Below are 16,446 nucleotides of genomic sequence, written 5' to 3'. Positions count from 1 at the left end.
GTTTCAAATCTAGATAACTAGAAGGATAACATTGCCTCCTACTACTGATTTCTAGTTTTATTTCACCATGGTCAGAAAATATTTTTGATCGTATTTCATTTTTTAAAGAAATTTGTACAGACTTGTTTTGTGGCCTCACAGATGATCTATCTTGGATAAAGTTCCATGTGCTAAGAAGAATGTGTATTCTGCCTTTATTGGGTGGAATGTTCTAGAAATGTCAGTTACGTCTATTTGGTCTAGAGTGTGATTTAACTCTGATGTTTCTTTGGTGATTTTCTGTGTGGATGTTCTATCCATTGCTGAAAACGGAGTATTGAGGTCCTCTCCTATTATTGTGTTACTGTGTATCTCTCTCTTTAGAAATAGTATTTGCTTCATATATTTGGGTGTTCCAATGTTGAATGCATATATAATTACAATTATTTCATCTTCTGGTTCTGTGCCTGTAGCACAGTGGTTATGGCACTGGCCACATACACTGAGGCTGGCGGGTTCGAAACTGGCCCTGGCCAGCCAGACAATGACAACTGCAACAAAGAATAGTTGGGCATTGTGGTGGGTGCCTGTAGTTCCAGCTACCTGGGAGGCTGAGGCAAGAGAATCACTTAAGCCCAATAGTTTAAGGTTACTGTGAGCTGTGAAGCCACGGTGGATGACAGAGTAAGATTCTGTCTCAAAAAAAAAAAAAAAAAAAAAAGAAAAGAAGAAAACAATTATTTCATCTTCTTGCTGAATTGAGCCTTTTATTTATTTATTTATTTTTTATTAATAGTACATCATAGCTGTGTACATTAATGTGATCATGGGGCACCATACACTGGTTTTATAAACAGTTTGACACATTTTCATCACAGTGGTTGACACGGCCTTCCTGGCATGTTCTTAGTTATTGTGTTAAGACAGTGTTAAGACAATTATATTCTACATTTACTAAGTTTCACATGTACCCTTGTAAGATGCACCGCAGGAGCCCTTTATTTTTATATAATGAACTTCTTTGTCTCTTTTTATAGCTTTTGACTTGAATTCTATTTTATCTGGCATAAATAGTTTAGCTACTCCTGTTCTCCTTTGTTTTTCCTTTGCATAGAATATCATTTTCCACCTTTTAACTTGGGTTTATTTATGTCTTTACATGTGAAGTGAGTTTCTTTCAGGTAGTATATAGTTGTGTGTGTGTTCATCCATTCAGCCAGTCCATATCTTTTAATTGGGGAACTTAATCTCTTTATGTTAAAGATTATTACCGATAGGTGAGGACTTAATCCTGCCATTTTGTTGTTTTCAATTGTTCCTTTCTTCCTTTGTTATTGAGTCCCATGGGGTACCACATAGGCTCCTTCTCTGGACAATGCAGTCATGTGGACTACAGGCAGCTCCCTAAACTGGGCTCAGTGTCTGTGAGGACTAGGGGACTGCTATACCAAGATGTACCTGGCACTAATGAACACTGACAGGGATCTTTTGTTTACCTTTTCCCCACAATGAGAACCCCTTCCTAGCTCTGAACCAATCCAAGCTGGGGAAACAGGGCCACAGTGGTCATGTGCTTTGCTCCTCTCTCTATACTACCATCCTGAGTTGTCATGCTCCTCAGGGATTTCACCAGTCCCTTGCTGTATTCTGGTGTTTTCCTTTAGACAATTCTAAATGAAGTGCAGTTGTTTATTTGTTGTTTTGGTCCATTTTTGTTGGGGCAGGGAATGACATTTACATACCTCTAGTCAGCAGTCTTGGTGATGTCACTTTACTGACAATAAATTTCTTGAGGGCACTAATTATATCTTTCAACTTTGTTGTGAAACAGATGATTAGCATTCAAAAATACTCATAAAATTGAATAGAACTGAATAGAGTTGATCATCTGCTGAAATTCTGTCATCAGTAAGTTGTTCTTGATAGACACCACTTGTAGCTGCTTTGTTTATTTGCAGCTTTGCTGTAATTGTTACCACTTCTGATGGCTCCTCCCAGTAGACTGGGGTAGTAGAAAGAGTAACTTGGGAGACAGGAGGCATTTGTATCAGTTCAGGCTCAGCTGAGTGACCTTGAACTTGTCACTTGAGTGACCTTGAACTTGTCACTTCGGACCAAATGATCTTGAAACATCCTACAATTCCATTCTGTGAGTGAGGTGAGCTATGTCTATTGAAAGTCAGCACAGATACATGACAAAAAGTAACTTATTTCGTCACTTTGGTCAGTATGATGCTATGCTGTCATTATGTCCTTTTCTTCCAATTTAAAGTGGCTGATATATTTTCTTGACTTGATTGACATGATGCATTGTTTTAACCTAAAACTTGACTTTGGAATCAGAATCAAAGCAAATAATAGAATTAAAACTATTACTCAAATTATTCAGGGGATAGAGACTCTCAGTCTTATATTGGATAATTCAGGGAACACTGAGTTAATACTCTTTTGTATTAAGGCTAATAACAAGGGTATCATATATTGAAGCTTATGTGAAACAAATTATGCCAAGAGTTAAAATTTAATTCTTGTTTAAATCTCAAAGAATCTATGATGTAGGTGATATCATTAAACCCATTTTGCAGATAAGGAGATTGATGCTTAACAGGGTGAATGACCTTCCCAAGGTCACTTAGTCTGAATTCTTAATCACTATGTGTTAGTGGGTACTTAATACATGTTTTCAATGACATTAGCCAGTAAGTGAAATCAGCATGGCTTCAACTAGTAGAAATAGGTGTAGTATTAGCTACCATTTATTGAGTACTTAACTACATATCAGAAAATATTCTAAGTAATATACCTATATTATTTCGTTTAATTCCTACTATAACTCTATAAAGTAGACTTGGTTATTGTTCTTTGTTACAGATGAAGAAACTGCTGAGGTTTGGAGAGGTTAACTGACTTGTTCAAGGAGACACATCTGATAAGTGGTTGACTCCAAAGCCCATGGTCTTTCTACCACTGCAGCTGCCTATAAATAGCAGAGTGACTTTTATAATGTTCTCCTTTACTTTGTGCTTTCAGATTGAGTGTTTGAGATTTATAGGCTAGAATTTTTATGCCCCCTTTCTGTGTTCCAGTCATCTTTTTCTGGACCATCAATGTCCCCCTCCAGCCGGTACGATCTCACCCTGAGATCAAGAGCCAGAGAGGAGAAGGAGTAAATGGAGCGTCCTGTTGCTGATTTTCTATAACCTCAACACAAGCACTTATCAGTGTTGTTGAGATTTAATCTCTCCAGCTCATCTGTGAGACCAATTTTAATTTGGAGCCATCTGCCACAGACAAACGAGTAATTATGGCAGAGCTCAGAGGGGCGGGCCATGGGGAGAAGGTTGGCTTAGCCTCTTTCTGCCTGCCTGCATTGACGCAAGTGACCAAGAAAGAAAATTACTTGGGTGGGCTGTTGATGCAGAGGCCAGCAAATCTACCTTCCTGTTGTTCAAATCCTTAGATGCCAGTGAGTATAAGAAGGATGCCTGTGAGGTTACTCAGCTTGCCTGGCAGCAGAAGGGAGATGATTACCATCAAGGTCAGGCAGAAGGAGATAATCTGTGAACTGGAGCAGCTCGCTTCCCAACCTTTCCTTCTCACTGTACCAAGAGTGCCTTGTGATGAGTACTGTTTGCCACCTGGTCTCTCCACACAATATGACATGTGAAGTCAAACTGATGGAATAAAGCTGAAAATAATGGTTATTGCCCATTGGCTAGCATTTTTGAAAACCTTTTTTTGGTTCTCAATACTTTGACATATCTTAATCTTATTTATTTCACACAATGGGCCTCTGAATTAGGGAGGGTTAGGCATTGTTTGTTTCATTTTACAGATGGTGAAGCTGAGCTACAGAGAGATTCTGTAACTCACCGAAGGTCATTCTGTTAGCTACAAGCTAGCTAGCACTATGAACTCTGAATTAGAATCTGTCACTTTCTTCTAGGACACTGGTTTTCAAGTTATGCTCACTCCTCAGGGCCAAGAAGGTACAGGAGTGGAAGTGTGTGTGTGTGTGTGTGTGTGTGTGTGTGTGTGTGTGTGTGTGAGAGAGAGAGAGAGAGAGAGAGAGAGAGAGAGAGAGAGAGAGAGAGAGAGAGAGAGAAAACAAGTGGGTTTTGGGCCCCAACCTACAACTTAAACTAGGGCAGCTCTACCTGGGTCTGTTTGTTTTACACCTGAATGGAATTTCACTTAATGAAAGATTCTGCTTCTGAAGATGTTTAAAAACATCTTGTTTAGGGCGGTGCCTGTGGCTCAGTCAGTAAGGCGCCGGTCCCATATACCGAGGGTGGCGGGTTCAAACCCTGCCCAGGCTGAACTGCAACCAAAAAATAGCTGGGCGTTATGGCGGGTGCCTGTAGTCCCAGCTACTCGGGAGGCTGAGGCAAGAGAATCGCTTAAGCCCAGGAGTTGGAGGTTGCTGTGAGCTGTGTGATGCCATGGCACTCTACCGAGGGCCATAAAGTGAGACTCTGTCTCTACCAAAAAAAAAAAAAAACAAAAAAAAAATCTTGTTTAGACTGGTATTTCTTATAGAGAGTTTAGGTTGAACCATGTCCTGCAAGAGGATATGTTCAAGTCTTAACTCTTGGTCCCTGTGAATGTGACCTCTGCTGATGTAATCATGTTAAGATGAGGGCTTCCTGGATTAGAGTGGACCCAAAATCAAATGACTAGTATCTTTATAAGTAAAAGGAGAGGGAAATTTATTTATTTATTTGAGATAGAGCCTCACTACGTCACCCTGGGTAGAGTACCGTGGTGTCACAGCTCATAGCAACCTCAAACTCTTGGGCTCTAGCAATTCTCTTGCCTCAGCCTCCCTAGTAGCTGGGACTACAGGCGCCCACCACAACACCTGACTGTTTTATTGTTGTGTTGTCATTGTTGTTTGGCAGGCCCAGGCTGGATTCGAACCTGCCGGCTCTGGTGTATGTGGCTGGCGCCCTATCCACTGAGCTACAGGCGCTGAGCCAGGAGAGGGAAATTTAGATACAGCAACACAGAAGAAAGACACAGATGACAACTGTATGTGACAATGGAGGCAGAGATTGGAGTGACACAGCTATAAGCCAAGGAATGCCTGGGATTGCTGGCAACCATTGGAGATGAGCACAGAGGCATGAAACATGGGAACGGGCCATGCTGATACCTTCATTTTAGACTTCTGGCCTCTGGAACTGTGAGGGAATGCATTTCTTTTGCCTTAAGCCACCTAGTTTATGGTAATTTGTTATGGCAGCCCTAGGAATCAAAAACAGAGAAGTAGATGGCGTCTTACCCAAAAATGGGTGAAAGCGGTTTCCTTAAAATACTGATTTCTGGTCTAAACACCAAGATTCTGATTCTATAGGTATGCAGTGCTACTGAGGAGTCTGCATTTTGGCAAGTTTCCCATATGCGTTAACCATTGATTTTTGATACATGATTTAGAGCATCCACAGATAAGAGTCTCCTCTCTGGGCTGTGGCTGGATTTACTCTCCCTGCTGGCAATGATTCTTACTCTTTCCCAAAGTCAGTGGCTCAAAAGTAGCAAGATAATAGATCAGAAATAGGCTGGCATTTGACCTTATCTTATCAAGACGTTTTGAATTCTGAGACTAACTGAAGAAGGTTTACCCCAAGGAATCAGAAATTCTCCCGATTGCCGAGATCTGCCCCAAAGGAAATAGGCCACAGAGGTTAGGAAGTGGGCCAGATTATTGCAGCAATAAGACCGCAGAGTAATACATACACACACGTGTGCACGCACACGCACACCTGTCTGGTGAACAAAATTCTACCTGATAAAGTAGTACCATTTTACTTGAAGATTTGGTCCCTATTAAAACAGCAAGTCTTTATATGAATATTGATACTTGAAGGCAGGGTCATCCATTTTTGGCCAGACTCTGATCTCTATCTGAGAGAAGCTTTGATAGGCTGGAAAAGGAGGAAGGGCATGAAGAGCACAGGTGGGTAGGGTAAGGATGGAGCAGAGGTGGTGTGGCTGCCAGCCTGGAGCTAAAGTCCTGGCCCAATAAAGCCAAGGAGGGCACTGGTTTTTCTTCCAAGGATTGATGGAAATTATTGTGCCCAATCCCTTGGAGAGAGAATGGAGGGCCAGGGTGCAAAAGGAGAGTTGTTTGAATTCTGTGTAAGAGGAGGGCCTTTCTTAGAGTGGCCTGCCCGTCTCAGCCCGAGGTCCTTCAGGAAGTTTTTTTTTTTTGTAGAGACAGAGTCTCACTTTATCGCCCTTGGTAGAGTGTCATGGCATCACAGCTCACAGCGACCTCCAGCTCCTGGGATTAGGTGATTCTCTTGCCTCAGCCTCCCCAGTAGCTGGGACTACAGGTGCCCGCCACAATGCCCAGCTATTTTTTTGTTGCAATTTGGCCGGGCCGGGTTTGAACCCGCCACCCCTGGTATATGGGGTCGGCGCCCTACTCACTGAGCCATAGGCGCCGCCCCCTTCAGGAAGTTTTTATTTGCTCTCTTCCCTGATTGCTTCCAGTTAAACAAACCTTGTTTCTATCTCCCAGAAAGGCAGAGCTCCAGCACTGTGGCAGCCTGTTGTTATAGTTACTGGCACATGACTTATCACAATGATTGCCAGAGTAATGGAAGAAAATGAAATTTAGCAGAGGCCAGTGGTGGGGATCGGAGGGAGAGGAGAAGGGCAGGAGAAGGCGACTGAAGAAACTTGGGAGTGGAGCTGACGGCTCTGTGGAGTTGCGCATACAGTGTGACATCCAAGTATGGATAAAGAAGGTCTTGGCAGTGTCTATGATAGGGTCCTGACAAAAATTGCCTGCCCCAAATAGCTTCACCCAGGTTCCATATGCCTGACTTTCCACCATTAGTGGTTCATTCCTGTGATTAGATGTTCCCTTTTATCAGGGAAGGTCATGCTTTTGGTTACACTGTAGTATAAGTTTACACAGGGCTCTACCTTCTGACTGAAAAAGCCTCAGTGTTTGTACTGGGGAAAGGTGGCAGAAATGGGGTCTATGAAATAAGGACTTGGCCTACTTTGAAAACTCAGGTAGGGCTAGCATTACTATTTTAACCTCCCCTGGTTCTTCTTTTTCCCAAAACAATTATGAAGCTTAATGGGGTTGAATACAGAGGTCCAGAAGGTCTCGTTCAAATGAGCAAGCCATGTGCTTTTCTGGGAGATACACTTAATTCCTTTAAGTTCCTTAACAAATCTTTTTTGTTTTTTGAGACAGAGTCTCATTATGTCACCCTCGGTAGAGTGCTGTCGTGTCACAGTTCACAGCAACGTCAAACTCTTGGGCTTAAGTGATTCTTTTGCCTCAGCCTCCCAAGTAGCTGGGACTACAGGCACCCACCACAACACCTGGCTATTTTTTTTGGTGCAGTGGTCATTGCTGTTTAGTAGGCCCTGGCTGGGTTCGAATCTACCAGCTCCTGTGTATATGGATGGTGCCCTAACCACTGAGCGACAGGCGCCAAGCCGCTTAACAAATCCTCATAGATTGCCCATTATGTACTAGGTACTAGGTTAGACGCTGGTGAGGGAAGCACAGATGCCATTAAACATTAGATTTATGCCTCATGTTCAAGAAACAATCTAGTTACAGATATTATACATTTACATAAGCAAAGCTAACCAACAGTACAAAATGGTATGTGATTAGTGTCAAGTGAAATGCTTACATTGAACTGATTAATACTCTATCACAATTATACTCTTTTCTTAATAGTTTTGAAATGTACCATTGCCTCGTGCACATTAGGTGAGGTCCCCCCAAATACCCTCCCTCTTCCCATATCCCCTCTCCCCTCTCTCTCCTCTTCCCTTCTATTTTCTGGACTATAGTTATGTTTTGCCATTCATATGACTGTATAGGTGATTATACATTGATTTCATAGTAGTATTGAGTACATTGGATACTTTTTTATTCAAGGAAGTTTTAATACGGTGTCTTGCTTTCTGCTGTGTTAATTACAATTCTTAGTCTGTAAGTCATCGCTTGGTTTATTTTCATTCCTTTTTGTTTAATTAGGCAAGTATTAAAGCTATGTGTTTCCTTTAAACTCAGCTTTCACCATATCCCGTAAAATTTACTGTTGAGTGTTTTCATTATCAACATTTTCTAAGAACTTTGCAATTTTAGTTTGGCTATATATTATTTCACCTTTTGGAGTGTATTAAAGTATTCCATTTTTGATGACTTGATTTTTTTTTTGTCCCTATTATGTGCCCAATGCTATGCATCTAAAGAAAACAGACAGTGAAGAGATATGTCTGATTTAAGGGATGTTTAGAAGGGACCAGGGGAAGATAGGACTGGACAACACAGTTCTATGAAGGTATTGAGTGCTAGGATTCTTGAGTTGGCTTCCCTTCTAATGAGGAGATATTGTAGTTACTGAAAAATGTTGGAATGCAGAAAATGATGCCTGCAAATGTAGCATTTCAGCATGCTGGGTACTTTGAAAATTAAAAGGCCTTCCTCCACCTCCCTGTCTCTCTGATCCTGTTTCTGAAGTGCCTGGAAGGACTCTCTAGAATTTACTTATCTGACTAAGAAGGCTTCTTTCCAAAAAGGAATGTAATTGTTTTACGACCCTGTCTCAAAAACATAAATAAAAAAAGAAAGAAAGAAATTGGGAAAGAAGAAACCACAGGGCTTGAGGATTGGACTCGGAGGCAAGAGAGGGAGAAATCAAAAAGAACTCCAGAATAGTAAGGTGCCTTGGAGGGAACAAGAGTCATAGAAGAAAAACCCCAGCCATCTAGGGATGGAACATAGTTACTCTGCAGTTAGTGGGAACATATATGAGGCCCTATATCCATCTGCATTGTGGCACTCAAGTTTAAAGGTTTCCTGTCTTGTCTTCATGAAAGAGATTGGTGAGGAGAAATTTCAGATCTGTGTTTGAGCTCTCCATGAATGAAGAAAGAGAATGAAGTTAGAAAGCAGGGAGTAGAAGGGTATTGAATATTCTGGAAATAGGGTTGTTAGGCACATATATAGGCAAATGCCAATAAGGAAAAGACGAATGAGTAAAACTCAGTATGGGCTATGCAGGGGAGTGCTCTGATACCACCTGAGATCACCGATGTAATTTCTAAGATAATGCTTTCTCAATTCCAGGCTACCTAACCTTCCATAATTTCAAGGCCTTGCAGCCTATAGGGATTGCTCTTACCTGCTTTTCTCCACTGGGCCGCCTGTAGCTGAGCAGAAGCTCCACAGCACCCACCACTTCCTTGCGAATGGCGTAGAGCAATGCATCACCCACATACACGCTGTGGTTCAGCAATAACTCCATGATCTCCAAGTTCTCGTTCTCAATGGCAATGAGCAGGGCACTCCGGCCAAGTGGGTCCATGCAGTTGATGTTGACATTGTAGTAGATCTCAGCCTCCTGTAGGGCCTGCTTCACAGTGGCGTAGTCCCCCTTCTCCACAGCATTGAGGAAGGCCTTCTCTTCTGCAGAGAGCTCTGCTTCGGCCCTCACAATTTGCAGAGGAATGCGGTCTCTGTACGGTGAGTAATTGACCTTTTTGTAGTACAGTTGCGCCATGGTTCATAGCAATTCAGAAAGCTGAGTGAGGAGAGAGAGGAAGAAGAATGATGTTCTTAAATAACTGAAGATCTGAAGTGGTTAGTTATGGAGGTAAATTTGCTAAGGTTTTGGAAAATCCTAAATTGTTTTAATGACAATCATTTTCCTCTTGCAAAGAAGTATAAAAGAAAAAGCCCAGCCTTTGGGGTCAGAAAGACCTGGGTTCAAACCTTGGTTTTATCACTTTTCAGTTCTGTGACCTTACATAAGCTATTCAAGCCTCCTGTGCTTCAGTTATTATTACTTCCTGTGCTCATGAAGGAGCTAAGGAAATTTTACCCCAAAATATGACTAATTGACATAAAGAGTATTTTGAATTAAAGGCCATTTACAATCAGAAAGCATTAGAAGGGGCTTTCCCCCTGTCTGCATAAAATCAGACTGACCTGATGTGGGATCAAAGGGGGAATGCCCCTTTCCTCCCTCTGAATGCTAGAAGACCTGGCTCAAATCATTCAAAACACAATACCTGCTGGGCACCGCCTGTAATCCTAGCACTCTGGGAGGCCGAGGCAGGTGGATTACCTGAGCTCAGGAGTTCAAAACCAGCCTGAGCAAGAGTAAGACCCCCATCTCTATAGCTGGGCACTGTGGTAGGTGCTTGTAGTCCCAGTTACTTGGGAGGCTGAGGCAAGAAGATTACTTGATCCCATAAGTTTGAGGTTGCTGTGAGCTATGATGCCATGGCATTAAAGTGAGGGCAAGGGCAATAAAGTGAGACTCTGTCTTAAAAACAAAACACAATACTTGTCTCTGAGATTAATTTACAAGTCAAGCTGTTTACCCCATCTATTCATCCTCCTTAGCAACCACTTGCTGTACCTACATCCCACATTCTCCCTGCTTCCTTCTAAAAGGCATCTGTAAAGGTATTTGACCCTAATTGAGATGTTGGATAATCACTCTTGTGGTTCCCAATGTTGGGAGCCCTAACATAGCCCTTCATGAAGCCCTCCTTCTCCTCTCCTCCTAAAAGGATCTGGTTAACCCCACCCCTGAAGTTCATGCTGCCAAAGGATTGTAACTTTCTGGGCAAGCTATAGAATTTGCCCACCCCCTACAGCCCCATATGAAAGGGGTCTCTAATGACCCCTGGGCACAGATGCCACCTTTGCACTGCCCAGGTCGGTCACCCTCTCCTTTCAATAAACCTGGTCTGAACATCTCCTCTCTGGTCTTGTCTCTCCGTGCCCCCATCTACACCTTTCACCCCCCATGTGCATGGTATTTGGAAATGCCATTTCTCTTATTAATCTACCTTAACTGAAATTGATCATTCAGTGAACTTTAGAGGAGTGAGTTTCACCATAATCCCTACAGTTTAAAACTGTGAGCAGGATCTCAAAGCCACTCTGCTCTCCTGAAATCCTGAAGTGATGAAAATTGGAACTTTGTCTAGCTGGCACGTGGTGAGATACTTTACTTAACCAGCTGGACTCCCTGGAAACTCTGGTTTTCCTTTCTGTAGGCTCCAGTCGAGCAGATGGTAAAAGATCATTATCCTTTCCAAATTTAAGATTAATGAGAGAAAAGTTTTTGTAGGTGTCTAGTCTTATGTGTGACTCTGGTATTGGTATATTTTTTGGTACTGTGCAATGTATGAACATTCATATTGTTTGATTCCATCTCCTCTCAGAAATAGTTTTTATTGTTGTGTTGTATTGCTTGTCCTTGTTTTGCCAATTGTCTTTCTGTGTCATTTTGTCTAAAGAGAGTTACCCTAGGGTGGAACTTGGGCCTAGCTCATTAATTTGCCTTATCATTGCCTGTGAGCCTGATGTTCAAACTGGCCCTGGAAGAAAAACTGAATGAGGTCTCCCTCTTGTCCTGTTTTCATGTCCTTGATTGCCTTGGGACTGAGCCAGAGCTCTCTCCTCATTCTCTGACATCCAGGGAGTATGTTTTGTCGGGAACACATCAGGTGGCCAGTTGGAAAAGATTGGTAGTGTGAGCACTATTTGTACTGAATGTGACAAACTCAAGGGGAAGTCTTTGTGTTAAAATGTCCTATCTTGTCTATTTCTGAGAGTGAATTTTTGGAAATCTTGGAAACAATCTTTTCTATGTACAGGCATTGGGCCTACTTTGTTCCTTTTCCAGGTTAACCCTGGAAAATTGTCACCTGGACTTTCTATAAAAAGGCACTAGATGGGGTCATTTTTAGAATAAATATACCATTGTGATTAATGACCAAAAGACAGATCCTTTAAAATTTTCTTAAAAACTTTTAGAAATCTCTTATTTGGAACAATTAATTTATTTATATTAATCGAAAAATTTGATTTAAAGAAAGACACACGATGTTGTGGTTAGCCCTAAAGATTCTCTTAACAAAATTGAGGAGCAAATATCTGATTTAAAACAAGATTAAAAACAAATATTTTGAACACTGCCCCCCTGTAAAAATAATGACAGAGGCCAGTTTCCTCCATGGCTTTATGGTTAAAGTTCTGTATTTTCATCTCGACAGCCCTAGGTTTGATTCCTGGATGAGAATGAGCGTGTTTCTGTTTGATATTTGTAACTTGTGCCATTGATTATTTCTTTTCTTTTCTATGCACAGCTTTTGCTTTCCTACATTCTATAGAGACATATAAGGTTTTTAAATATTTGTGTCTGAATAATCAGCTAGAAAGCAGGATCCTAGAAAATATGACTAGACAAAATTGTAAGTTACATCTTGTTTATGACCCGTGAGACCTTTCTTGCAGTTGCTTATGTGACTTTTCTGGATCTTGTAAAAACTGTTCTCCACTTGTTAGTATAGTTCTTGCTTCTTCATGTAAATGATAACCTTGGTTAAGGCTTATCAATTTCACTTACAAGGTTTCTTTAGTTTAAAAAATCAAAGGTAAAAATATCAGCTGTTTGTCCCAGCTAAAGTTTGCTCCATTCATCACTCCTTTCTACTCTTTCCTCTCTGCCAATCTTACAGTTTTGGCCATTCAAAGGTGGCCTACTATTCAAACTGTCTTTCAGTAAGGCATATAATGAGCTGTAATCAATCTAGCTGTTTTTATATCGCACTTTCTCTTTTCCATCCACGAATCTTCTCAACTTTAGTCTGTTTAAAACCCCTTCTAGTGGACGGTGCCTGTGGCTCAGTGGGTAGGGCACTGGCCCCTTATACTGAGGGTGGTGGGTTCAAACTTGACCCCGGCCAAACTGCAACAAAAAAAATAGCGAACACCTGAGCTCAGGAGATCCACCTACCTTGGCCTCCCAGAGTGCTAGGATTACAGGCATGAGCCACTGTGCCCAACCACTAGAATCTACTTTCAATAAAAAATGATATTTAACAGTGTTTAGTTGAGCAAAGAGTAATTCATAAACTGGTCAAACTGATCACCTGAGCTCAGGTGAATGAGACCAGCTTGAGCAAGAGTGAGACCCCATCTCTTCTAAAAATAGAAAAACTACCCGGGTGTTGTAGCAGGCGCTACTTGGGAGGCTGAGGCAAAAGGATCACTCAAACCCAAGAGTTTAAGGTTGCTGTGAGGTATGATGCCACGGCACTCTACCCAGAGTGAGACTCCAAAAAAAAAAAAAAAAAAAAACAAGGAGATTCTAAGATAGAACTCGCAAAGACTCCCAAGAACACAGCCCAAACACCAAAAGTCCAAGTGACTATCTGCTGGACATGTTCACACTCTCACTGAAACTGAGGCTTATAGACAAGTCCTCTTTCAAATTCCAAACCCCCAAAGATTTGTTTTTAACTCTCTTGAGCTTTTTTAAACAAAAATTTTGATCCTGTCTTCAAAAATTGTGACAGAAACTAAAAAAAGTCTGAAAGAAAATTGGATTTGATAATTAAATTAGCTTAAATTCAGTTAGAAGCCTCAAATATCTCCATCAGGCAGAAACAAACAGTACCTGACAAAACTTCAGGAGGTACCATCTCCTCCAGCTTTCAAGAATTTACAGAGATTTCTGTGTTTTCTCCATGTGTTCCTTTTTCTCATAGATTTAATAAGAAAAATCACTGCTTAAGTAAATCACAAAACTCTGAAAGCTAACACCAAGATTCATAATAAAAATAAGATCCTTAATTTCTAAAAAACTGAGTACTCTGCTTTCTGACAATGCCTACCTATACATATATAAGTATTAGGTCCCTAAAAAATGGCAAATGCTTCCAAAAGTGACAAAATCTTACTAAAAGACAAAATTGTTGCCTATCTCATAATTACTGAAAACAATAAAATAGATAATTCAAAAACTGATAGTCTAAATAAAAAATAATATTTAAAAGCTGGCAAGTAAAAATTCTTTATAAAAGCTATTAAAACTACTGTCTATATGCCTATGTGTATATGCCATTTATATATATTTTACTACCAAGTTATAGTAACCACAATTAATTAGCTTAAAATAATAAACACTTAAATATTTTACCAATAAGCCGAAAACTAACTCCTAAATTTAGTTCTAACAACTCTAAAAATATAGTAATTGACTTCTACTTAATGTTCTTTTTGACTCTGTTATACTCTAATTCGTGATTTCTCTTTAACTATTTTTTTTTTTTATTGTTGGGGATTCATTTTACAACCACACCTTTCTGTCATTCCTAACATTTCTTTATAGGTGGAATCCTCTGCAGTAGCTACCTCATGGTCCCTTGGATGGGTTGTTCTGGACTGGTTCTTCATGTTGCCTGGAGTTTTCTGCTGATTCTTCCTCATGGGTGATTTCTTTTATCTGTTTCCTTGCCCTAATTTTCCTTTCACTTCCTCTTGCTCTTTAAGTTCTCGTGCCTGTGGAAGTTGCGGGCGGGTTTAGACGGATTGAACACACGCGACCACTTGCCAGTTTTCCACTATTTTAGTCCTCCTCTTGGGGTCCAGAAGTCTCTCGCTGACTCCCTGTATCCTCTCAGGGGTGATGATAGGCAGATCCCACCAGCCAGAGATGCCTGGAGTCCTATATCCCCAGACTCACGGTGCCCAGATGCAAGGAAGCTGTTACTCGGCTGCCATCTTGCTCTGCCTCCCCTCTTTAACTATTTAAGTAATTGAAATCTGAATACCTGTGAGATACTATGAGTCTCCTTTAATATTCTCTAAGTCTCTAAACTGATTCAAACTCTATAACCTTTACCCAGAGATCCACTTCTTTTTTTTTTTTTTATTGTTGGGGATTCATTGAGGGTACAATAAGCCAGTTACACTGATTGCAATTGTTAGGTAAAGTCCCTCTTGCAATCATGTCTTGCCCCCATGAAGTGTGACACACACTAAGGCCCCACCCCCCTCCAGAGATCCACTTCTATTCAGTATGCTAGTAATGTTTTGCTCTATAATCAAGGTGCTCTCTTAAACTTATTCTTTGAAATACTTTAGCTAAATGAGGTCAGAAAGCTTCTAAGTCTAGACTCCAGTGAATACAGACTATTGTTACTTAAACATCTCAAGACACTCAAAAACTTGCTTCCCCCACAACATGCCTTGAATCTAACTTGTTAATGCCCTCACTCGAACTTGCACATTAGCAAGAGAAAAAGCTGCTACCCTGTACACAGCCTCCACAGATGCCTTTGGAGTCTGCCATACAGTTGACATGTAAAAAGAAATAAAAATCTTATTTCTTAATTTCTGCTGACACTCCTATTGACAATAGATCCACCATATCAGATAGACTACATATTAAGCTAAACAGATTCCCTGTAGTCCCCTCCTTTTAAGTTTTAACTTACACTTATTTCCCATGGGATATGTATAAATAAAAATAACTAAGTATATATATAATTAGTATTACCCTAAAATCTACAATATCTCTGACAAAATTATTTCTCAATACATTGTTTATAAATCTCATCAAATCTCTAAGAAAAACTAGCCCCCAAAGTATCAGACTATCCCTCTTTGACACTCCAAATTAATTCTACAGATTTACCTCCAAACTTAAACTTTTCTCACTGTTTATTATTATTTATATAATTAATAAACTAAATGTTATTTAACCAAATATACTAAAGCTACAACCATAAGATATTAATAACTAAAATCTCATATTTTAATATTCTTTTATAAATTAAGTCAAATCATGGGACGCATTTTAACGTACTCACTTACAAACACTCTAGGATACTTATTGAAATTTCATTCCCCACAACATCCCCAATCCTCAGGGCAAGTGAAATATAAAAATCTAGAAATGAAAAGTGATTTTTTAAAAAGTCTTTCACGATACTAGGCTTAAATAGGCAAAAGTATTACCTGCAGCTCTGATCAAAATTTAAAATACTCCAATTAAGAGACATAGTTTAACTGCTTTTAAAACAATGTTCTGTCATCTCACGCCTACTGACACTTATCAATCTATTCCTAGACTAACTGAACACTATGGGGGATTTAAATAAACAATTTTATACTATGACTTTCTACATAAAGACACTAAGTAGGCTTGGAGCATATCATCAACAAGTAAAAAGAACATAACATAACCTGCACCAGAACTGACAGGCCTTGTCATCCTTTTAAATCATACATACCTCAAGATCCTTAAAAAAAGACATATACTGTCACCTTGCTGGCGAAGTACTTATACTGTCATAAAAATACATAAATAAAAAATCCTCCTGGATTCCTGTGAGCCATGCCAAACTATACCAACAATTAGAGGACGACCCCTAAACATTTTTAGGTGTCCTAAAAATTAGAATTTCCAGGGCCAGTTCCCAGGCTCCTGAAATAGACAATTTTATAAAATAAACAGCTTTTCCCAAGATCACAGATCATAAACCCCCATTCTTTCATTTATAAATATCCTTTTTGTCTTCTTTTTTTTTTGAGACAGAGTCTCACTTTGTTGCCCTCAGTAGAGTGCTGTGGTGTCACAGCTCACAGCAACCTCCAACTCCTGGGCTTAGGCGATT

At 40.3% G+C, this 16,446-nt stretch overlaps 1 protein-coding gene across 2 annotated transcripts in view; it reads right to left on the bottom strand.

Moving 5' to 3' along the window:
- TRPC5 (transient receptor potential cation channel subfamily C member 5) overlaps nt 1-16,446 on the bottom strand; it is a 388,947-nt gene that overhangs the window by 219,207 nt on the left and 153,294 nt on the right. For both annotated transcript variants that reach the window (XM_053579726.1, XM_053579725.1), the window contains one exon: nt 9,147-9,545. In XM_053579726.1, the coding sequence (XP_053435701.1) occupies nt 9,147-9,524 (378 nt within the window). In that variant the 5' untranslated portion in view covers nt 9,525-9,545. The remainder of the gene's footprint in view (nt 1-9,146; nt 9,546-16,446) is intronic.

The sequence above is a fragment of the Nycticebus coucang genome, chromosome X (genome assembly GCF_027406575.1).
Source record: "Nycticebus coucang isolate mNycCou1 chromosome X, mNycCou1.pri, whole genome shotgun sequence".
Classification (NCBI taxonomy): Eukaryota; Metazoa; Chordata; class Mammalia; order Primates; family Lorisidae; genus Nycticebus; species Nycticebus coucang.
Note: the sequence above shows the minus strand (reverse complement) of the source record. Positions and strands in the feature narration are given on the sequence as shown.